The 24835-nt window shown below is 40.1% G+C and overlaps 2 protein-coding genes across 6 annotated transcripts in view; one reads left to right on the forward strand and one right to left on the reverse strand.

The window, feature by feature from the left end:
• Positions 1 to 2577: 2577 nt before the first annotated feature.
• On the reverse strand, positions 2578 to 9016 carry CHCHD7 (coiled-coil-helix-coiled-coil-helix domain containing 7). Its single transcript, XM_086696021.1, has 4 exons — positions 8915 to 9016; positions 5696 to 5765; positions 4116 to 4214; positions 2578 to 2758 (listed from the first exon to the last, which is right to left on the reverse strand). Exons 2-4 carry the CDS (start codon positions 5747 to 5749, stop codon positions 2654 to 2656), a joined length of 258 nt encoding a protein of 85 aa, XP_086552147.1. The 5' UTR covers positions 5750 to 5765; positions 8915 to 9016; the 3' UTR covers positions 2578 to 2653.
• Positions 9017 to 9437: 421 nt separating this feature from the next.
• PLAG1 (PLAG1 zinc finger) overlaps positions 9438 to 24835 on the forward strand; it is a 50792-nt gene continuing 35394 nt past the window's right edge. For all 5 annotated transcript variants that reach the window (XM_086695911.1, XM_086695910.1, XM_086695914.1 and 2 more), the window contains exon 1: positions 9438 to 9633. The gene's annotated coding sequence lies outside the window, so the exon portion shown is untranslated. The remainder of the gene's footprint in view (positions 9634 to 24835) is intronic.

Genomic DNA, 24835 nt, shown 5'->3' on the forward strand with positions numbered 1-24835 from the left:
CACCAAAAGCAACAAAAGAAAAACTAAATTGGACTTCATCAAAATTAAAAGTTTTGGGTTTCAGGAGCGCCTGTGTGGCTCAGTTCGTGAAGCAGCCGACTTCAGCTCAGGTCATGATCTGGCGGTTTGTGAGTCTGAGCCCCGCGTCGGGCTCTGTGCTAACAGCTTGGAGCCTGGAGCCTGCTTCGCATTCTGTGTTTCCCTCTCTCTCTGTCCCTCCCCTCCTTGCTCTCTCTCTCAAAAATAAACAAACATTAGGAAAAAAAATCTTTTTAAATTTTGTTTCAAAGGACATCATGAAGCAAAAATACAACCCACGGTATCAGAGAAAACATGTGTAAACCACGTATCTGATAAGGGACTTGGATTTAGCACCTCTAAAGAACTCTCACAATTCAGTAATAAAGATACACCACCCAACTTAAAAATAGGCAAAGGATCTAAATGAACATTTCTCCGAAGAAGATACGTGACCGGCCAATAAGCACATAAAAAGATGCTCCACATCACTAGCCTTCGGGGAAATGCAAACCCAAACCACACTCTGATACCAGCTCGCACGCGCTAGGATGACTGTAACCAAAGGCGGATAATAAGTGTTAACAAGGATGTGGAGAAACTGGAACTCTCGTACATTGTAAAATGGTGATACCACTTTGGAAGATAGTTGGTCAGTTCTTCAGATGGTTAAACACAGTTAGCGTACGACCTAGCCATTCACCTCCAGGGTAGGTGTACATTCAAAAAGAAATGAATGCCCACACCAAGACTTGTACCCCACTGTTCAACAAACAGCAGGACTCATCATAGCCCCAAAACGGAGACAACCCAAATACCCATCAACTGATGAATGGATCACAAAAAACGTGGTACATCCATACCATGGAATGTTATCCAGCAATAAAAAGGAACGAGGTGCTGATACGTGCTGCGTGAAGGAGCCTTGAAGACATTGGGCTAAGGGAAAGAGGCCAGTCACAAAAGACCACACATGGCAGGGCTCCATTTATATAAATGACCAGAATAGGCAATTCTAGAGGCAGAAGGCTGTTGCCTAAGTGTCGGAAAGGTGGGGAGAAAGGGAGGCGTGAGGAGGAAATGAAGAATGTGTTCTTTCCGGGGTGAAGTGATTTACTACTAATTGTGGTGATGACTGAAAACCAACAGAGTTCCACTTTAAACAGATGACTTCTGCGGTATATGAACTGTATCTCAACAAAGTTGCTATTTAAAGAAGAAACGAAAAGAAAAAGAGTGAGGCCGGGACAAACAGCTCCCGGATGAATGTTGATGTTGGTATGTACATTTTAAGAGGGGACATTAACATTCCAAGCCCTTAAAACAGCATGCTTAAAATACTGAAATGCTGATCACACAAGTATGTATGAATGTCTTGTCAGGTCCTTTTTCAACCCATCATTTTTAGAGCAATCAATACAAATCAAGGGATTTCTCAAACAGTCCATCTTTTATTCAAACAGAATCACATTTAACAATCAGGGTCAGATGGCTTAAAAACATCTGACCTGGGTTTTGGACAAAGACCAACGAGACGGATAGTTTATGGTCAGCAGCCTTTAAAATAATACTCTTGACCCAGCGCCAGATAAAGAGAAGGGACACAAGCTGTTTTCATTGATTTTTTTGTATACATTAAATATTATTAAATAATATATGTTATAAAACTGTTCTGTAAATGAGACAAACTGGATTTAAATAGCTGGTGGGTATGAGAGTTGCCACACGACTTGCCCCCATCACCATACTGAATGCTGTTGTGTTTACGGCAGAAAACGCAGTGGGGCTCTAGTCTCATCCCAGTGCGTTCACCTATGAACCCCTGTATCCTTCCTACCCATCTCTTCCTGCAAAGAGAAATCCCACTTCGAAGAGAATCATCTTTTTCCCATGACTGCGCTTCAAGAATACTATCCCTTCAGAAGGTTATCCAATACGTGTGGATTTCAGTCACGGAATCCTTGAAGCCTCCCCTTACGGAAAGAAAAGAAAACCAGTTCTTGGGCCTGCCATTTGTCTAAGACAGCCCCCCCGCACCCCTGCTTCCCCGCCTAGTCAACATACTAACCTTATTTAAACAGAGGTAAGGGAGTGAAGCGAGGGTCGGGGTCTTGCTTTGCACTGAGCCCGAGATTTGAGGCCCGCCACCCAGCCACCCTGAACTCACCTTCCCGGGCTTCTGTCCGCCTCTCCACCGCCACCTCGTACTCTTGGTGGTACAGTCTACAGACCACTCTCCAGACCCAGCTCGAGCTTTCCTCCCATCGCGTTGCCGCGCACGTCATTTCCCATCCTTGGAAACACCACCTTCCTTGCGCTGCCGCGAAGTCTTTCCTTGTCCTCTGTGCCCGTTACCGGCAGAAAAGCGGGACTCCTCATGTCACCTTTCCTAATGCTCCCTTACCTTCAGGAAGTAACGCGAACTCCGCGGCACGGCACAGCCAGCCATGGCGGACCGCCATCATGGCACTGAGCACAAACACAGAGGACACGGGGCTAACTTAACTTTGTCTGCCCTCGTAGAGTTGGAGATCTGTGTGCGTTAAGGCCCGAAAGGTGTTCAAAGGTCACAGTCACCGTTTATTAAAAATATTCATCTGCTTCTAAGTTAAATAAGCAATTTTAATGCAAACAGTCAGTAGGGCATCTTTCCCATCGCCCCCAAGATCTCGTCTCTTTCTGCTGCTGTAGGCATAGACGGCTGCACTCCGTTCTGTCTTCTCTGGATCATGACAGAATTCTGCACGTAGGTTTAAAAAAAAAAAAAAAAAAAAGGAAGGAGAAGAAGAAGAAACCAAAATCAGACACATATTAAATGCTAATCATTTGCCAGTAATTGGTTATTACGTCCTCACAAGGGAAAGTCTAAAAACCAAGTGTAAAGAAAAACCAAAAAACTAACTCTCATTCTTCGGACAATATTTTCAAGCTATTAACAATTAAATAGAAGTGATTATTCTCATAGGAATCCATTGACAGTAACTGGGCTGGGAATATACTGTTCAAGTATGAGAGCACAGGAATCCAGTCCATCAAGAGGACCTACTAAGTGATTGCTAAATGAAACCAACAGTTAATTCAAAAGAGGGAAAGGAAGTAGCTGGATCCAGGGCTCAGAGAAAAAGAAATCATATACTGATGTCTCAAGGAAAAGGGGGGCATTTTAACTACCATGGGTGGTGGTGGGAAAGGAGAAGGCAGAAATGGAAGCCTTACCCCCCCCCACCCCACCCCCCGGTGAAACAAGAAAATCATTTGCTTTATTCTGGTCCTGGAAGCTCCAATGTGATTCTGAAAAAAGATGTCAGAGGGGCGGTAGCCCCAGGGTCTGGGTGCAGAATACAGTTCCTGGCTCCTTTGGCCCTGGAAGCCACAGGTGTGGTAAGAAGGCTCAGCTAGAGCCCAGGGTTAGTGGAAGTCAGTTCCCCCTGAGGCCCAGGCCCCAGCCTGGGCCAGAGAGGTCAAGGAAGAAGAGGGCTGGAGAGTCTGTTCAGTTCCTTAGCGATTGCACCCCAGGAGGGTGTGAGCCTAGGGTTACCTCCTCACCCTTCTCGGGCGGTACTACGTTTCCGGGGCCACTTGACAGTCCCTAGGGGTTCAGCCTTGGGGCTCAGCCTTGGCAATCCCAGGGGTCCCTCGCCTTCCAGCTCCAGCTCCTCAAAGGATGAGCCAGTGGTGCCCGACTCACTACGGCTGTGCTCGCTGCGGGTGTCACCATCGTCCCAGCCACGGCTGCTCACCCCGGGGGACAGTGTGGCAGCTGAAGTCTGTGTTACGACAGAACAAGTTATCCAGTCTGCTCCTCTCCAGGAAAAGTGAAATTGTAACAAGCTTATTGTTTTAGGGCTGCAGATCTTACATGCATAGGAAGACCCACCTAAGTCAGAACTGCGTTGTTATTGCTTGGATGGAGTAGGAGGAAGAGGTGGCCAGTTAAGAGCTCTCAAGGATCCTTTAGGGTGCACACAGGATACAGCCAAAGTTAAGTTTCCCCAGTCATCACACTAAGAAAAGACTGTGGGTACTGACTAAGTTTGGGCTTCAATTTCACGCCTTAGAGAGGAGTTTTAACACAAAGCTAACCGAGCTCGGCTTACCCAGAATTTCCGGCAGTTTTTGTACTTCAGGAAGTAAGTGGAACACTTTTCCCTGTCATAGTTATTTTCATCCATACATCTGGTAGAAGCATCAGATTCCTTAAATATGTAAGATAGGCATCATTTAGGGGTGGAATGGGATCTAAAAAAAAAAAAAAAAAAAAATCCCAAACTTCTGAGGCTCCTTCCCCCCCAAAGCAGGTAACATGAACTCGTTCCTTTCTGTTCATTTTAACGAACGCGTCATGAACAAACACTGAATTATCTTTCCGACTATCCCAGTACTCATTCTGCTCAGAGCAGACATCTTCCTTTTCATAGTCTGGGTCAGTTTTCTGAATATCTGATCACAGGAACTTGAGCCGGAGCACTGACTGAGATCATTTACCCCAGTGAGTGTTTAACAAAGAAGCTAAGGCAAGGTGCAATGTGCTCGAAATCACTACTGCGCAGCATAGAGTCAAAACCCAGTCTCCCAGTTCCAAGTGCAGCTGTCCTGTTTTCCAGCTTTGACTTGGCTGTTTGATGTTAAGCTGGTTTCGAGAGCCCAAGTAAGTCGCTAATAACTGGTCTACATCAAGGCAACTTAAATTACCACCACTCATCTCGATGTATTTTTGGCTATCGCTCACTGCATTACGCAAGTACATATACTATTATGTATGCCGTTTTAATAGATATCATTAATATCACTTCAAAACCTACATGAGCAACACAGGGCTGTGAGTTCAAAGGAGAGTAGCAGTCATTTGGGAATTAAAATTAAGCTGTCTAAACCGGAAGTAGATTGGATAACAAACTTCAAAGTGAAAAGTAGGATTCTGAGAGGTCATCGAAAGGAAAGCGTTAACTAAAGGGGTAGGTAATTTGCTGCACAGCTCTAAGAAACACAGTCTATCTAGACAGACTGAATAAAGCTGTTGAAAACAGATCTGATACATGAAGCAAAGCTAAATTTCTACGCCAAATATTTAACGAGTGTGTATATTTGAAAAATGTATATAGGATCAGGGAATAGCACCAGTCATAGAGGACTGCATTATCCCAGGGTAACAAAGCCACAAGTCAGTATTGCTGGTCACACCACATACATGCGAATAAAACCTTATTATTACAACAAAACGTTTTGCTTATATGATAACCTTTGTGGAAATCTTTAGGCTTTAAATGGGCACATTCTATTATAGGCCCTTATTCTCAGCCAGGCTGTCTCACGGACATGATGAAATTATTGCTATTAAAACATAAATTTCAGTGGCAGTTTAAAAACATAGTTTGCAACTTTCCATTTCTGGACCAAAGATTTTCCTTGCTGTTAACCTATGCCTGTCTGGAGTTTCAGCGACAGCTAAATGCTTGCACGTTATACAAGCAACGGTAAACTCAGAAGAGGTGAATCTTTGTCAGCTAAATTATGAACACCTAAAAATGTTCTAGTGAAATAAGGATACGCTGGCCAGGAATCTTTTTTGTATTGAAATAACTTTATTCAAGAACCGCAGAAAACAGATACCCACAAAAGCAGAACAAGCCTGTTTTTCCAACTTAACCTCATGAAAATTAAAAGCAAACCACCTTACCGACAAGCAAGGGTTTATGTCTGGATCTCTCAGCCGCCGTGCTGCCATAGGCATCCTCACGGGTTTCTGACTGCAGGCAGACGTTGGAGAAAAGAGTTACATGGCAAATGAGAGAAAAATAAATCAATACATCTCATTGGACCCACGAGTACTTGAAAAATTAATTTTGGCGTAATGATTATCGAGTAAGGAACTTCATATGGCCTCTGTATTCTGAGAATAAACATTTGGACGTGTTTTTCCTTTGCACTGCCATGGTGCCTCAGCACAAGGGCCATATCTAAATTCGCCCGCTGCAAGTTGATCATAATGCCCAAGAGGACAGTTCAGCTATAATTCAGTTTTAGTGTATCTTTATTTCCAAACGTGAAGCTGTGAAATGTCCTAACAAAACCTGAGAATACAGCGTGCATTCTAACAATTACTTCCTTATTGTACGTCGATCAGCATATAAGATGAGTGTGGAGTCATTAAGACAACCCAACTTTAGCAAAAACATTTGTTAACTAAACTCAGAGTATGTACTCTGTAACCAGCACCAAGGTTGGCCAACATACCAAAAGAACAAAGTGACGGCTCAGCTGACATTTCGAAAAGTTAAAAAAGAAAAACTAAAGCTTTACTTCCAGGGGCGTCTTCTATTTAACAGATACTTCCCTTGGTTTAAAGGAAGTCACAGAATGTTACCGTGGTTCATTAATCTTCCGACTCAAGCCTTACACATACAGCTCTGCACAAGTCTTTATCGATTAAAGATTGATCACAGTTCCCTAAGAGCCAACCGATGATGATTCTATCAAGACACAGAGTACTTCCATAATAGGCATGTCATCTATACTCTGGGACAACTGCTCTCTCTAATGGAGTTCAACCCAAATTGGTATGTCTATCATCTTCGAAGACATGTCATAGAAAGGAACTAAAAGAGAAAATGTTGAAAAAAAACCAACAACAGTCAACACACTGTTAATTATTTCAAAGTGGCTTTTTTTGTTTTAATACATCGATACTCTATTGATGAGCCACCCACAAATATTTTTAAATGTTCTGCACTAAGTTTAAGAAGCTGAGTTAACCTGCTCTTGAATCCTGCTCTAGCTTAATCATCTTCCACCCAAAGATTTAAGGAGAAACAAGCAATGATGCACTATGACATACAAAACACCGCCCAGCAAAGAACCACCATCAGTCAATTTGACCAAAGGTCAGAAATTTTGTATGAAAGGGTTTCTACTTTTCTGGCTCTGGACGACACCATCAAAAAAATATCTGTCATGTTAAAAGAAATAAGGGACACTCAGGAAAATCAATCAAACCCCGTAAGTTCCTAAAAAACGGAGGCATTTGCAGTCAAGGGTTACCTAGTTCAGAGACCAGGATGTCCAGGCTAAAGGAGATTAATCTTTACAAAGAAGGGTGGAAAAGAGTTTAGTTATTCCAGGATCCTTTAGATTTTAGGAATCCTCTAAGAAATTATTTCATTTTATGATTTTCATTGATCAATACATGAATATACTTAGGGGTGCCTGGGTGGCTCAGCCGGTTAAGCACCTGACTCTTGATTTCGGCTCAGGTCTTGATCTCACAGGTTCGTGAGACTGAGCCCCGCACTGGCCTCCATGCTGATGGTGCAAAGCCGGCTTGGGACGTTCTCTCTCCCTCTCTCTCTGCCCCTCCCCTGTTCACACGCGTTCTCTCTCTCTCTCAAAATAAACTTAAAAACAATACATGAATATACCTTAACTAACAGAAACATCGAGGTAAAAAGGAATTTCAAGATGCTGTTCAATTGTATCTAGAAGCTTCTTCCTCTCCTGAATATGATTCTTTTGCAGGCTTGACTTCTTACGAAGAGATAACGATACTAAATAAAATCACATCCTTCTTTTTTTTAACATCCATCCTATGACGTGAGAATACAGAACTCTGCTTAGCTGTTCATACTCCTTATATATCATCTCAACAACGATCAGCTTGGGGCAAAATTCAGGTTGCATGCCTTACATGAAAGTGCACTTGCACTGCATTTTAAAATCATCACCAATCAAGAATTCTTTGATAAAAATAACACCTGGGTAACATCACATATACACAAAATCAGGTTTGCAGCATGAAGTTATTCACATTTCATTTCCTTTCTCTTCCGGATTCTAAATACAAGTCAAAGTAAGTTTGGATTTCTAAATGTCACTTTCTTTGCATGAATCCTCAAGTATCACTGGAAATGAAGAGGAAATGTCAATTTACAGTGAGGAAAAGGGCTAAAGGGAAGATCGAGTGTTCCGCTAGAGAGGGCTTATCTGCTTACTTTCTGAAGGCACGAAGCAAATATTACAAAGCAAGTTCTTCTTGCAGAGGACAGACAGAAAGAAAACCAAAGATTTGAGGGAGGGGTCACAAAAGCACAGCACATTGGAGGAATAACTCTAAAAATCTCTCCAAAAGGCAAACTGTAAAAAAAAAAATATATATATATATATATATATATATGTATACATATATATATATATATATATATATATATGTCTTGATTTCCCATCCAGTTCACATCCCCACTCTCCAACTAGCTTTGAAAGGCAAGGGAAAGGGAACGATAGGGAACACGTCCATGCCCACATGCTGGTCAGAGCCCAGGCAAGGTCTGTGGGTCTGATACAACGCAGATGCAACTAGCAGGAAGCTGAAACACGTTATGCCAGAGCCCAAAGCCCTTAACCCACTGCTGGGTGCAGAAAGGCAGGGTCAGGAAGTCAGCATGGCATAGCGGGGCGGAGCGGGGAAGTCGAATGGAGAAACTGGCTGCGAGTCCGCGGCCTCGCTGCCTTCCGCGATGCTGCCTGTCGGTTTAACGGTGGACGACGGGCACAGGTGAACACACCTTGCTTTGACCTTGGATGGAGCCGAGTGGGGCAGGGGGAAAGGAAAAGGCAGGAAATTGGACGTGGGGGTAGGCAATGACGCCCCAAAGGCCGAGAAACAGAGTGAAGAAAGAGCTAGGGGTGCCCAGGCAGGCCGAGGGTCACCTTCCTCGTCCCCAGCCCGGATGAACCCGAACCGTGGGGAGAAAGAAGGACAGGAAGGGGCCCGCGCTGAGGCAAGGCCTGGTGGTAGGGGCTTCACACCGAAGGAGTGGATTCGGGCCCCGCGGTGGCCCAGGTGCACCCCTCTCTTCTTGCATCCCTGCAGCCGCCGCGGAAGGAGGGGCGGGGGACCACTCACCTCGGGCCGCCGCTTCGCCAGCGCCCAGGCCGTCTCCAGCTCCAAACACGTCAATGGCTCACGCAGCTGGACCTTAAGTAGCGCGCATCCCAACGTGCTGCCCCCGCTCCCCGGCGGCCGCCGGCCCAATCGACGCGCGCCGCCGCCAGACTGACAGCCGAGCCGGGCCCTGCCGGGCGGGGGCGGGCGGGTCTCGCCCCGCCCCCAGCCGGCGGGAGGAGGGCACAGGCGGCAGGAGTGGGCGGGGCGGAGCCCGCGGTGCCGCCCCTTTCCCCCGCCCCGCCGCGCCCCCCGGGCCGAGGCCCGCCTCTTAACACTTCGGCTTGACAGGCGGCACCGCCGCCCAATCGGCGGGCCCGTCCCTGGCGGCGGCGGCGCCTAGTGGCCGGCTCCGGGGCGGAGCGCGCGCGGGGGGCGGGCACAGCGGCGGGCGGGGACCGGGGGCGGGCCGGCGGGAGGCGGGGGTGGCGGCCGAGCTAGCCGGGGGAGGCGGCGGTGGGCGCGACGTCGGCGGCGGCGGCGGCGGCGGCGGCAGCGGCAGCTGCAAGTTGGGCTGCAGGGGCAGCGCATACACTACAATGGCTGCTGGAAAGAGGCGTAAGGAAACAATTTCCAGGCCCGCCGCGTCCAGCCCGAAATATGAGAAAAAAATTATTAGAAATTCCGCGGGCGGTGTAAAGGCGGCGGACGGGCCGGAGGGAGGATGTTAAAGCCCCGCGGTGAGTTCTCCCGGGGTCCGGGGCGGCGGAGAGGCGTTTAGCGGGAGAAATATCAGGGTTATTTAAATTATGGGACTAGCCGAGGGGGCAGAGGAGCAGCGGCGGCGGCAGGAGGAGGAAAAGTTTGTGCTACTCTCAGCCCCTGCTCAGGACCCCAGAGAGAAAAATAATAATAAAAAATAAAATAAAATAATTAAGCGGGGGTGTGAGGACTCCCGAAGTCGCTCCTGACAGGGCAGGGGGCGATGCGGCTGGAGACCCAAAGGTGAGGTCGGTGGGAAAAAAAAAAAACCCTTTATTCAGGGTCTGGAAAGTTTGAAAAGTTTTCCTCCTCCTCCTCCTCCTCCTCTCTGGTGCTGTGAATATTGTGACAGCGGCAGCGGCAGCAGCGAGAGCGGAAGACATTAGAGACCCGAAAAATAAGGGAAAAATTAATATAAATTCAGTTTTGAGAGTAAACTCTCCGCATTTTCCACCAAAACATCCCGGGGGAAGGTCGCTTCCCAAAGGGCCTGGCGGAAACCCGCAGTCGGCAATATTTGGGGGGCACTTTGAGTGACTTGGGGTAACTTTGCCCCTTTTTCAAAAGAGGTTTTTCTTTTTTGGAGAAATGAATTTGTTTTTGCCCTTTCCTCAGGTGGGCGAGTCGGGGTCGGGGTGCGGGGTCTGCGGGGAGGTGTGAGCCCTGGATGTGTGGCTGCGAGGGGGGGGTAGGGGGAGGGGGTGCTAAATGAAAGCAGGAGATCTGCACAGAGCAGGGACAGCTTGTTGTCAGTATCATAAACAACCAAAATGGAGGGAGAACTCAGGCATATAACCAAATAAAAATTTTTTAAAAATCGCAAAAAATCCCTAAAAATCCGGGATGCTCCCCCTTTTCTCGCTAAAGGTAAAAGTATGAACCGCCTTTCCCCTGAAGTCCATTTTGACTTTGCAGGGACCAAGGAGTTAATATTTATTTATTTTTTAAAACTTTCGAAGGGCAAAAGCCTTTTATAACTCAACCGACAATGAGAAAACGTGAAAATCCGATGCAAGAGAAGGAGGGGGAGGGAGGGGGGAGGTGGTAGTGCAGAAACTGCTAAACTTATTGGTAATGTGGACTGATCTGAGATAAGATAAATACTATATTTGCTATTTTATAACTCTCTTTTAATGATCTTTGCGGGGTGGGTGGTTTTTTTTGGTGGAAAAAAAAAGTGATGCCATTTTCTTAATAGAGTTAATACGTGTGATTGGAAGAATAAACCTTTCCGGCTTTAGATTGCATTTTCGTCGCATTTATGTTTCAGGTTTTGTTAGTGGCTCCCTCCTTTCTTTAATCTGGGCTCTACAGAGGAGGGGTAGAGAGGTGATGTTGCACAGAGAGACTGGAGTGCAAGACTGGAGCACCTTTTGGGGAGGGGTGGGGAGTTGCTTGGTTTCTCCCTTCCTGACCCGTTTGCTTCACCTGTTCATCCTTAGTAAAGAATATTAAGCTGAAGTTTTCTGGTTTTACGTATATAAAAGGATGGTGCCTCTTGCATCACATTGAAGTTAATGGGAAAGTGCTGCTGATGTTGGTTCCACGTGGGATATGGGACAGAGCAGGGCATTTTAAAGGGACAGCTTCTCTTTTCTTGTGATTTTCATCACCTACACAGAATCCCTGTCTGAGGACCAAAAGCAGAGGTGCTGGGAGGGTGTGGTGAGGGAAGAGCCTTCTCTTTCCACTACTCGAGTGCAGCCACCTTTAGGAGTGATGGAGGGAAAGGAGGGATAAACAGGCTCACCAGAAGATGGACATTGTGTAGATTAGTTTGTATCCAAGCTGTTCTTTTGTGTAACAAGCCTCCCAGGAACTTTTCATGTTACGTTTCTTTGCTTTGGAAGCTGGTTTTGGAAGGATTTGTGGAAAAATGGAAATAGTTTAAGGTGTGTGGTGTAATGGTATAGCATTATTGAACAGTTATGAATTCTATGCAGCAAGATCAAAGAGCTGTGTATGCCCATAATGTGATTTTACAGCCATTTTGTAAAAGCTGTAAAATACCTAATATTCAATTTGGCTTAAGGTACATTGAGGACTTCTGGTTGAAAACTGCAGACAGAGTGGTGGAGATTCTTTTACACTGTAAGCAGTAGGCATTTCTTTAAGGGAAAAAAAAAGCACATCCACCAACACCATGGAAAAGTTTACGTAGACCCATTTTTAAAGCCCATCCTATACATGTGCTGGAACTCTGCTACTTTGAAATTAAAAGGTTTTAAAATCCTGAGACCTGTCAGTCTGCATCTTTTCAGTTGAATTTATTTGTGTTATTTGCCAGGAAATGTTTACTGATCATAAACTACTATTGACTCTAATGGCTTACATGTTCACAGTATTTTCAAAAATTAAAATGTGTCCATTGTCAGCTGTGCTCTATTTGAGATTAAGGTTACTCTCGGAGAGAATTTATTTGGGCTCTGTTTTCCACAGGTATATGGAGTTCTGAAATAAATGCCTATTTTCTTTTGTTTTTTTTTTATGAGTTATAGCAATGGATTAAAATTAGAGCTGGATTTTTAGACTTCTTATACAGAATATTTTTTCCTTCCATACTGTACAAACAGATTATTGTTTTGAAGCCCATTGTATGTTAACGTGTGTTCACAGCTGAGCCCCTATCTGCACCTTTCTGTAAATACCTCCCTAACAGCATTACATCGGTGTAGTGTTTGAGTACATCATCTTGTGGTTTCTGATTTTGGAAGCAATTATAACTTTCTAAGAACTCATTAAAAATTATTCCCAAGAACCACTGTAAAATCAAAACTGATTGGAAAGTGATTAAACTATCAATGGGAAAGAGTAATTTCCCCTTCCCCAAAATAATCATCTGTCCAGGGGTTTCAGAACGCCATTAATATTTATAGAACCTTTGAAATACATTTTACATTTTCATTGTATTTTGGCTGGGGACAGTTCCATTAACTATAAGTAGTCAGGGTTAGGCTATGTGTTTCAAATAAATGAGACCTTTACATCTTGAATGCTTGCCACTTTGATAAACTAGATAGTAATATCATTAAATTCAGTTTCTGTAAAAGTGAAGGAAAAGTATTTCTGCCACTTGCATTAGACTATTGAGTTATTCAGTTTGTTTGGACACTTCAAGTTATGATTAGTGAGTTGTCAACCTAAATAAAAGTGCTGGTATTGTGATTTTTTTTTTTTCCCCTTTCCCACAAAGGGTGGTATAAAACTTTCTTCGTGTTTGGGTTTTACACGGCTAGCTACTTAACTGAATTAGAAAATGCACTGAGAGTGTACAAAGTATAAAAATCTGTAATTCCTTAGAGAGTCTTATTTGGATAGGACACAGCATAATATCTAATTTGAATTGGTTGTATTGAGCTTTTTAAATGTCTTAGATACACTACCTGTTGAACATACTTTTTCTGAAGCTACTACTAAATTATACAAATTTACAGAAATAATCTAAGGATAGTGTACACTCAAACTCTTTATTTCAGTTAGAATTAGAGAAACCTCCTAGTTTCAGATTCTTATTTGAAATTTATATGCCTAATTCTGCTACTTGAAATTCTATAAGGAATTTAGCACTGTGGAAGATAATTTATAAATATGGGCTAATACTGACAAAATTCTGTATCTGTATATTTATTATAACCAAAATATTTTAGTAAACAGATGTCTTACAGCTAAATAGTGAATTTGCTTTTATCAAAATAGTTTAAAAAGTTTTAAGGATACTCTTTGTGTTTTAATACCCTACGAAAGTGGGAATTTTTTCCTCATTTTTAACACAATTGTATACATTTTGATTGGTATTCTGGAAATTTTCCTTTCTGAGGATTAAATTGTTGTTTGCTAAATGAAATGTAATGCTCCTGTCTTTGACATTTGAAAAGCCAAATATCTGAAACCTATATCTATAGCTAGCTGTCTTTTAAGTTTTGTTTCAATAATCATTTGCCTCTTGAACTGTGTAATCAAAATATTGGTTCCTTCTAGGAATGTTTTAATATTCTTTATTTAGAATCCTGTTTTTTTTGGAAAATTAAAATATATAAAAAATTACCTGTTACACACACATTCATCCACACACACACACAAACCCAAGAAAAAAGTTTCACTGAATGAGTTTACTTACACTGCCTGGATTACTTTTTCTTTTTTTGTGTGTTTCCAAATGTATAGGAAATAAATATAAATTTTTTCTCTTTGTATTGATAATATCGTAGATTCTTTAGTTATTTGAGTAAGGGAAGAGTTTCAGAAGAAGGAAAAACAACTGAATGTGTACAACAAAATCCAAGATAGTGAATATGTTAAAGGTAAAAGGGTTATAAATTGTCCTTTGAGCCATGTTTTAAATGTTTTAAGAACCTGATAAGCACCTTTTCTGAAACATCAAATACTTGGAATATGTATCAGCCACTGCAAAAAAACAAAAGTGGACTTTTAATTTCTTTAATTTTAACAGGAATTAATGCATGCAGCATATTTAACCAGTTAGTGTTTAGGTAGCCTTGGAAAAGTATTTACAAATAAGTTAAATGTGAGGGCAGGGTACATTGGATTGATAAACTGCAAAGTGAACTATGATTTTAGAATTCGTGTGTGGGAATTCTTTTCCATTTTACGATAAGACCACTTTGGAGGTAACTAATTTTTACTTCTTGCGTTTATTTCAGTGCCCAAATTTTTTGAAATGCCTGAACCTGACATCTACTGTATTACCACTTTTCGTTTGTAACAGGACAGCTTTTCTATTTCATTAGCAGCTTTAATTTCCAAGCATAATTTGAGAAATTAAATGAAAATGTTTAGATCATAATATTTTATGAAAGCATTGGTGTGTAGTTGTTCACGTTTGATGTTACAAGAACTATATGAAGTACAAAAGCCTCCTAGAAGTTATGACACAGACATAATTTGATTTTTGCTTTTAACTCGCTTGGCCTGCTGTCCAGGGGTGTGCATTCTCCTCAGTAGGTACACCTGCCCCTGCCTCCCCTCTCCACAGTGGTATGGGCAAGGACAGGGCTGTGGGGCACCACCGAGGGTGCTTTGGCATTTTTGTTTTCTGTATGTTTGGTATTTTTGTTTTGTGTGTATTGTTGTTTGTGGTCATTAGGGTGCCAAGGCTTTTGCTTTTTTTAAAAATTTGTAATGCTTATCAGAAACCAGAAATCCATTTTTGTAAGACAAATAATTTCTCATCTTCAAAAAGGGAGGTGGTGTGCATTAAAATTGTTAGTGTTTAAAAGTCCCTGGATGTCTTGTAAACAGAGTTACTGCAGGATCATGGCGTTAAAACTAACCACAGTGTGCGTTGGGAATTGGAGATGACTACCTAAGAAATGTGTGTGCATATGTAAAATGAGTGAATTTAGGCAATTATGTCCTAGGTTAATAGGATAAGCAATTTGCTTGAAATGTTTCCTTGCAGTTTTTTTTTTTTTAAGTGAAATTTTTTTCCTAATCTAAAAACCCAGAAAACCTAGAACTGTAAAGGTGTTAGAAAGTCTTTTAGGTGCCTTTTAAAAATAAGAGTTTAAGTAGTGAAAGTGTATAACAGGAACATAAGAATGGACTAAAATGCCCAAAATTGTTGGGAAAGAAGTAAGTAGATGAGAATTTCAGAATAAAATAAAAATCATGGTAAATTTAAAAATTGGCTTATGTGAATAAAGAATAACTAATTACAGAGCAAAAATAATAAATTTACCCCCCCCAAAAGAGAGAGGTAATTGGGGGAATCTATAAGAGAGTGTTTTTAAAACAAATTGATGACTTTATGATAACCTTTTAAAAATAGGTTCCTCCAAAGCCTTTCCTCTGTGTCTTCTTAGATTTGAATCAAACTAAATTAAATTCTAAGAATAGTTTGTAGTGGTTTTTTTCAATTCTTTAAATTCAAGTAAGGAAAAATGATTTTCTTGCTATTTTTAAAAAATGTTAAAAGATTATTTTAAGTGTGTACCTAAGTGAAGTGTTCTGAAAAACCTTAGAAAATATTGAAAATTATTTTCTCCATTCTTCATCAGAAATTTTAAAGCTTTCTGTTAGGTTAATGAAATAGATTTTTAAAACGTAGGCTAAGAACCAGGTACTTTGTAGACTTTTTTTTAGGGCAATTTAAATCATTTCCTACAGACTTAATAACATTTAAAAAGCTTTTCACAAGGTAAAGATAAGAACATTCAACAAAGTTCTTAATTTCTGGAATGTTTTTGAGTGTCTGCTGACAGTTAAAGGAAAATTTTCTTTCCTATTTATGAAGTAGCAATTGATTTTCTGAAGGAGAATCTAGACTTACTATAGTGTTATGTTCCCGTGTCCAAGTTTCCTTTAGCATGAGAAGGTATTTTGAGGGTAGAGGAGGCATCTTCTCCTAAAGGGCGACCGAATCCTCTGCAGATTGTGAACGATGATCTGTCCTTGCACAGTCTTGAACTCTACCTTTTTTGAGAATGAGAGACTCGTGTTAGACTTTCAGTTAACAAATACTTGAATTATTGTCTCAAGCCAATATCGAAACTGTACATGTGCCTGTTGATTCTTTATGATATCCTAGCTTCTAAAAAGTTTCTGAATATGGGACTATGAATTCTCAGATGAAATGCTACAGTTAAAGGACTGCCATCAGTTTTTTTGTTGTTTTTTAATTTCTGTCTTTTTGATCAATAGTTAGGCAGTAGAGCCTTTCATTTTGAGATATATTTTTGGAGACTGTTAAACTAGAAATCAGTCGGAGAATGAGGGACTTAGCTCCTTTGGCTAAAAGGCAAGCTGAGAAAATTTTTCATCAGTTTTGTTCACTAAAATATATTAGTAAAAAGTTGATTGAATCGTTCTTGATCAGAAGAATTTTAAGAAACGGAACCTGGAAACCTAAGGTAGTTCAGACACTCAGGTTAAAAATAACACCAGTTGAATTTTAGTATGCGACATTTTCTCAGTAATTTGATTTTATTTTCTTAAATTGTCTCAAAGCTGGAATTACATAGTGCCCATATCCCTATCCACCATACCCTAAAAGGATGAGAAGAATAGGTTTTTTTTTTTTTTTTTAAATCAACTTTAGCCAATGAAATGAAAATACAGTTTTATTTAAGGGTAATGTTATCTTTCTTAAGCTTTTTGTATTTCCTAAGTATAATTTCTGTAACTGTTCCATTCCAAAGAAGAGAAATTAGCTCCTTTACTTTGAAATTGAATTTGTTCTAAATTTGCAGCTTATGAGAGTTGGTTCTTTATATAGCTGAATAAGATCTATTATAACCTTAAAAAGAAATATTCATGTGACCAGTATATGTTATTATAAACTACACCTCAAATATGAATTCACTTTCTTTGTATTTCTAACCTTATTTTCTGAGTAAATCTGAGAAAATATTTTTTATGTGTTTTTCTAATTTGTTATTGTCTGAGGTCATTTCATTGGGTAAAATTTCAACCTTGGTTATGTTATGCTTCTAATAGTGGTATTTTATTTGCAGATCACTATTCAGATGCTTAGGGTTTCAGCTCTAAACAGAATTAGCCATCTAAGAAAATAGGTAGGTTTATTATACCAAGCGGTGTAGAAGATCCCTGCTAGGTCTTATTTGGAAGAGTTTAAAACGTTTCTGAGAAGGAAAATGCCTCAAAGATAGGGTGCTCTTCCAACAACAGTGGGTGATATTTTATGCCTTTCTTGTTCTGCTTCATAAACCTTGAGCATCCTTGGAGCTACTGTCATCCAAACAAATAACTGAGTTAACTATGCCCTGGGCAAAGCACATGTACCAGGCTCAGCTTTTAAGGTAATTTGCTTTACTTTACTTTTAAGAGAAATGTGTAAGGCAAATGAATATTCCTTAGCAATAATTTTGCATACATTACCTTTTAAGAGGTTATACATGCACAGTATATTATCCTAAATCCAAATGAATCTGATTATCAAGGAATCGATGTAATTCGACACAAAACGAAGGTTTTAAATATTGGGATAACTTGATGCACTGCTGAAATTTGGGAATTTTCATTGAAAGTTGTTTCTGTACCTGAATTTATTTTTATATGCCTAGGATTTTGTAAACAAAGTGAAGACCTATAAATCTGACGCTTTGTAGCAGTTCATAAACGTCTGTTTTTTTATACAATGTGTATATATTTTTCAAATACAGGCACGCAATTACTTAGAAAATTATAATATTTGATTATTGCAGTTATTTTTGAAGGAAAAATGGTGACAAATGGGTGAGAAGTAACTTTATGCCAGTTGAATATCCACTGCATTTGAAATTTTTAATCATTAAGCATTTAAGACTCTTGGGGATATTTCAGTTCTTTTTAAGTAGTGTTACAGATGTTTTCCTGAAAAGTCTCCCTTTTTGGACATTATAACATAATTAAGGCAAGTGTTTTAAAACTTTAACTGCCTTTACCTAATCACAGCATTTTTGCTCCCAAGATCATATCATTCTTAAAAGAAGTTTCTATCTTGAAGCACTTTTAATCATAGCTCGGGTCATCTTTTTTAAATATGCACTAGGCTTCTCTTGTTTCTTCAGGTAGGCTTTTATCGCTATGAACTTCCCTCTTAGAACTGCTTTTGCTGCATCCCATACATTTGGTAGGTTTCGTTTCCATTTTCATTTGTCTCTTTTATTTCTCTTTTGATTTCACCTTTGACCAGCAAGTTGCTGGTCGTTCAGTAGCATGTTGCTTATTAATCTTGTGTGAATTTTCCAGTTTTCCTCATGTAATTAATTTCTAATTTCATACCATTGTGGTTAGAAAAGATGATGCCTGATATGATTTTAATCTTCTTAAGACTTTTTGGGGGTCTAATATATGATCTCTCTTGGAAAATGTTCTGTGTGCACTTAAGAATGTTGCTTTTGATGGAATGTTCTGTGAATATCTGTTAAGTCTATCTAGTCTAATGTGTCATTTAAGGCCAATGTTTCCTTATTGATTTTCTGTCTGGATGATATATCCATTGATGTAAGTTAGGTAGTAAAGCCCCTTACTATTGTATTGTAGTTTATTTCTTCCTTTATGTCTGTTACTATTTGCTTTATTTATTTAGGTACTTCTATTTGGGGTACATAAATGTTTACAAATGTTACATCTTCTTGTTCAAATGAACAATCTAACTTTACACCTCAGGGAACTAGAAAAGGAACAAATGAAACCCAGTAGAAGAAAGGAAATAACATCTGTTAGAGGAGAAGTAAATGAAAGAGACTAAAAGGACAATAGGAAAGATCAGTGAAACTAAGCTGATTCTTTGAAAAGATAAAACCATTAGCTAGACTCACCAAGAAAAAAGAGAAGACTCAAATCAGAAGTGGAAAAAGGAGATACAGAAATACACAGAAATACAAAAGATTATGAGTACCATGAACAATTATATGGCAACAAATTGGATGACTGAGAAAAACAGATAAATTCCTAGAGGCATACAACCTACCCAAACTGATTCATGATGAAATAGAAAATCTGAACAGACCAATCAGTAGTAAGGGGATTGAGTCACTAAACAAAAATTTTTCAAGAAACAAAAGTCCAGAACCAGATGGTTTCACTAGTGAATTCTACCAAACATTCAAAGAAGAATTAATACTAATCTTTCTCAAACTGTGCCCAAAAATAGAAGAGGAGGGTACTCTTCCAAACTCATTTTATGAAGCCAGCATTACCTTGATACCCAAAGTAAACAGGATGCCACAAGAAAAAATTACAGATTAATATCCTTGTTGAACATAATATAAAAATCCCCAACAAAATGGTAGCAAACTGAATTTAACAATACGTTAAAAGAATCCTATTACCATGATCAAGTGGGATTTATTCCAGGGATACAAGGATGGCTCAACAGTCACAGATCAGTCAGAATGATAACCACATTAATAAGAATGAAGGATAAAAGTCATGGGACCATCTCAGTAGATGCAAAAAAAAACTTTGAAAAAATGAAGCATCTATTTATGATAAAAACTGTCAACAAAGTGGGTGTAGAGTAATGTGTCTCAACATAATAAAAGCCATATAGGACGAGCCCACAGCTAGCATCATATTCAGTGGTGAAAGCTGAAAACTTTTCCTCTAAGATCAGGAACAAGGCAAGGATGCCTAGTCTTGCCTCCTGTATGCAACATGGTATTAGAAGTTTTAGCCAGAGAAATTAGGCAAGAAAAAGAAATAAAAGACAGGCATTTAAATTGGAAAGAAAGAAATAAAACTGTCCACTATTTGCAGATGGTGTGATATTATATATATGGAAACTCCATCAAAAAGCTATTAAATTTAATAATCAAATTCAGTGAAGTTTCAGGATACAAACTCAATATATAAAAATCTATAATGTTTCTATACGCTAATAATGAACTATCAAAAAGAAATTGAGAAAACATCACCTTTTGCAATTGCATCAAAAAGAAAACCTAGGCATAAATTTAACCAAGGAACTGAAAGACCTATATATTGAAAACTAGAAAACACGAGAGAAATTGAGGAAGATACAAATAAATGGAAAGATATTCCATGCTCATGGATGAGAAAAATTAATATTGGTCAGACGTCCATACTGCCCAAAGCAATCTACACATTCAGTGCAATCCCTGTTAAAATTCCAAGGGCATTTCTCACAGAAACAAAACAAATAATCCCAAAATTTGTATGGAACCACAAGATACCAGATAGCTGTGAAATAGTCTTGAGAACAACAAAGCTGGAGGCATCAAATTTCCTGATTTCAAACTATATTACAAATCTATAGTAAAGCAGTATGAAAAAAAAAAAAAAAAACCAGTATGGTATTGGCATAAAACACACACATGTATCAATGGAACAGAATCGAGGGCCCAGAAATAAACCCACACACATATAGCCAATTAATTTATGACAGGAGCCAAAAATACAACGAGGAAAAGATCACTGTCTTCAATAAACGGTACTGGGAAAACTGGGCAGCCATATACAATAGAATGAAACTGGACCACTACCTTATACCATACACGAAGATTAACTAAAAATAGATTAAAGACTTGAATGTGACACCTGAAACCGGGACATCTGGGTGGCTCAGTTGGTTAAGTGTCCAGCTCTTGATTTTAGCTCAGGTCACGATCTCATGGTTCCTGAGTTCGAGCCCCGCATTGGGCTCTGCGCTAGCAGCGGGGGGGGGGGGGGGGGGGGGGGCCTGCTTGGGATTCTCTCTCTCTCCCTCTCTTATTGTTCTTCCCCCCACTGGTGCTCTCTTTCTCTCAAAATAAATAAATAAACTTAAAAATTTTTTTTTTAAAAAGAAGACCTGAGACCTTAAAACTTCTAGAAAAAAAAAAGGCAATAAGCTCCTTGGCATAGGTCTTTGGTGATGATTTTTAAAAATCTGACACCAAAAGCAAGAGCAACAAGAAAAAAAAAATAAACAAGTGGAACTACATCAAACTGAAAAGCTTGTAGGCACCAAGAAAACCAACAAAATGAAAAAACAACCTACTAAATGGGAGAAAATATTTGCAAATCATTTATCTGATAAAATCATTTATCTGCTAATGCCCAAAATATATATGAACTTACACAGCCCAGTTGCAAAATAAACCAAACAATTTAGTTAAAAAATGGACAGAGGATCTGAATGGACATTTTTCCAGTGAAGACGTGCACATCACCAACAGGTACATGAAAAGATACTCAACATCACTAATTATCACAGAAATGCAGATCGAAACTATGATGAAATATCACTTCACACCTGTTAGGGTGGCTGTTTCAGAAAGACTAGAAATTACAAGTGTTGGCAAGGATGTGGAGAAAAGGGAACCCTGTTCGCTGTTGGTGCGAATGTAAATTGGTACAACCTCTATGGAAAATAGTGTGGAGGCTCCTCAAAAAAGTAAAAATAGAACTACCACATGATCCTGCAATTCCACTTCTGGGTATTTATCCAAAGAAAATGAAAGCACTAAGTTGAAAGGATATGTACCTCCCCATTTACAATGGTCAGGGTACAGGAACAACACACACACACACACACACACTGGAATATTATTCAACCATTAAAAAAAATGAAACCTCACCACTTGTGACAGTATGGATGAACCTTGAGGGTATTAAGCTAAGTGAAGACAGAAGAAGACACGTTCTTCATAATCTTTCTTATATGTGAGAAATTAAAATAAATAAAACCAACCTCATACATACGGGGAACAGATTCGTAGTTGCCAGAGGCAGAGGGTGGGGCAGGGGTGGGAGAAATAGATGAACTAACTTTTTGTTTTTAAGTTAAATAAATTGGAAAGAAACACACACAACAACAGAAGAGAGAGTGTGTGTGTGTGTACACACACACTTGAGATACAGCTGCTCTACTTAAGCACTGGGTATAATGGGTACAATGTCTTAAATGTAATGGTACTCAGTTTACCTTTTATCAGTGCAGGAAGAGGAAGAGAAGGTTTGTTGTGAGAAAAGTGCAATTGATCCCATTCAGAGCCTGACTCATAAGAGCTTTTCTAAAATGCATGGTACCTCTGCCAGAATTAAAAGGAATTTCTTAATTAAAACCGAAATCGCCGTGAGTCTCAGAAGTGTTTTCATAATCAGGTTGCGGGCACACTTGTGTGTGGCCGCCTGGGCCATTCGGGTGTTCTGCCGTTTGCCTGTGTTTTGTTCTCAGTGCTGCCACCCTGTGTATGGCAGTGCCTGTGTACCGCATGCACTAATTTTCTGTGCTTTTTATCAAGCGATAACGTCCAAAACCACTTCTGAAAAAGAAGCAGACGTATTATAGTAAATTTTAAAGGCATTTTAGGACACTGTGCTTCTGTATCTAAGGCTGTACTAAATCTAGAGTTTTGAAGTTACACAGTTCAGAAGTATGGTATTCAGCTGCCAAAAAAGGAACTTTGGGAATTTTTAAAGGTAAACGCCTTTATCTGTTTCATCGATCACTTCACTAACATAAGGTGGAGTTGAACAGGTGTTTTTAAGATAGCTTGAAATTGATCAAATAAGAAAGCAGAGGGTTTGATCCTTCAAAGATGAGAGCTATTATCAGATGTTTTATTTTAGCCAAGTTTTAGTTAAAAGTTCTTCCTAGTAAAAAGCAAAACCAAAATGAGCACAAAAAAGAGACTGTTTCTGTTTAAAAGAAAAAGAAACTTAACTTGATTGGTTAAATTATTCCCCGAATCATTAGCCAACATGACTTTTAAATTATATCGCCCAAAATATTTTGAGTATTAATGCCATGCGTCCGTTATAAAGGACTTTGGCTGGAGAGCAATATTTTCCTTTACCTATATTCTCTCATTGTATTTCCACCTCGGTCTTGTGGGATAGGAAGTGCAGGCATTATGTAAATGCAAGGGGCAGTCATGATTTCCGAAACTGGCATTCTGTTACTTTGTGTAAGTAAGTCCTTAGAATGCACTGGCCATGTAAGCTAGTTATGGTACATTAATTTGCTCATGTAAACCTAAATTATATCCAGATTGGAATTTATATATTTATTTTTTAAAAGTTGTAAAAATGAAATTTTCAGTCATAAGGTTGATGCTAACGCAAGTTAGAAAGTGCTACATGTCTACTTATTTTTAAGCCATCTACTGGGAATTGGGAGGAAATTCTAAGTTTGCTGAGTTAAAGGAGATTTTTAAAAATATAAACCTAAACTTTGCTTTATAGGATTTCATGATCTCACAAGGTGTAGTCTTGATCAGTTTTTGCTTTGAAACACATTTATAACAATGCCATCCAGCTTCAGGATAATGAGGGTCTGTTTTTGAATTTTTGAAGTGAGCTCCATAAACAATGTAATTCTTTATTATGACCATTGAAAATAGTGTTTAGTTAATTTCAGGTATTAGGCTTCCCAGATAGAAGGTGTCACTGATGATCTTACCACTCAGGAGAATTGAAAGAATTTAATGCCGTGTGCAGCAGCATCCCAAGTCCTCCAAGATTCCAAGTTAAGTTCCAGATCCCTATTTTGTTATTCATGTACTTACCTCTGCAGATTTAGGGAATTCAGAGACACACCCCATATTTCAGTGTGCCCAAGTTTTTTTTGTTTTTTTGTTTTTTTTTTTTTTACTTTGGCCAGTCCCTGCAATGTTTTCCTCACACACCTGTCCACATCTTCCCTGTCCCATAAGTCCCATCTCAAACCATCTTCTTTTCGAAGTTTCTTTATTCTCCAAATGGGAGCCAGAAGTAGGAAGAGGACTTCCTGCCCCTCTTAGGGAACTTGTATTTGCCTTCTGCCTTTCCTTTGTTTTTCTTTTATGCCTGTGGGTGATAGGTTGATGGATGAAAGGGAAACAGGCAGTATATCTTAAAGTGCAAAACGAGGGGTGCCTGGGTGACTCAGTCAGTTAAGCATCCAACTCTTGATTTCAGCTCAGGTCATGATTTCATGGTTTGTGAGTTCGAGCCCCACAGCAGGCTCTTCACTGGCAGCACAGAGCCTACTTGGGATTCTTTCTCCCTCTCTGCCTCGCTCTCTCTCTCTCTCTCTCAAAAATAAATAAACTTTTTTTAAAAATGCAAAATGAATGGTATAGGCGGCAAAAATTATAGGTATTCCGAGGAGAGAGAGGTGTACTTGAGGTGGGCTTTCAACAGGCGTGAGTTAAGAATGGGCAGAAAGAAGGGAGGGCCTTCAGGTTGAAAGGAATGATTTCAGCAGAAGTGAGGAGGCAGAAATGTGCTTATTGTCCGTGGCCTCCAGGAATACCAGTCTGACTGGAAAGGATGGTTTGTTGGGGGGCAGCACCAGGTGAGACTGGAAAGGTGTGCTGATGCCTGAATGTGAACAACCTTGATTCCCACCCAGTCCAACGAGTTTGCACTCTGTGCTGTGGAAGGCACTGTAGCTTTTTGAGGAGGGGAGGATATGAGTTAGGAAAGTAAAGTCGGCTCAGAATCCAAAAGCAATTGAGCCCATGGGTGTGAGAAGGGAGTTACAGAAATGTTACTATAACCCAGACTGGAAGCAGTCGTCCGCTGCTGTGCACATGACTCAGATCCTTATCACTAGTCCCTTCCTCACTGGCAAGTTCTAGATCCACATTTTCAAAGGCCTTTTTGACATAGTTGCCTGGATGGAAGGCTGGCTTCTCAACTCTCAACATCCTAAAGCCAGCAGTTCAGACTTGAGTAGTTTTATTTGTGGCCTGACCATTCCTTCCGACCCCTGGTCACAAAGCCATC

This window comes from Puma concolor, chromosome F2 (assembly GCF_028749965.1).
Source record: "Puma concolor isolate L17-30 chromosome F2, mPumCon1.1.hap2, whole genome shotgun sequence".
Taxonomy (NCBI): Eukaryota; Metazoa; Chordata; class Mammalia; order Carnivora; family Felidae; genus Puma; species Puma concolor.

What these genes read in the sequence shown, in the direction of transcription:
- CHCHD7 (XM_086696021.1), bottom strand. Translation starts at nt 5,749, where the DNA reads ATGCCTATGGCAGCACGGCGGCTGAGAGATCCAGACATAAACCCTTGC. An exon ending in ACATAAACCCTTGCTTGTCG is followed by an intron (nt 4,215 to 5,695) that starts GTAAGGTGGTTT and finishes TACATATTTAAG; the next exon opens with GAATCTGATGCTTCTACCAG. An exon ending in AAAACTGCCGGAAATTCTGG is followed by an intron (nt 2,759 to 4,115) that starts GTAAGCCGAGCT and finishes ACCTACGTGCAG; the next exon opens with AATTCTGTCATGATCCAGAG.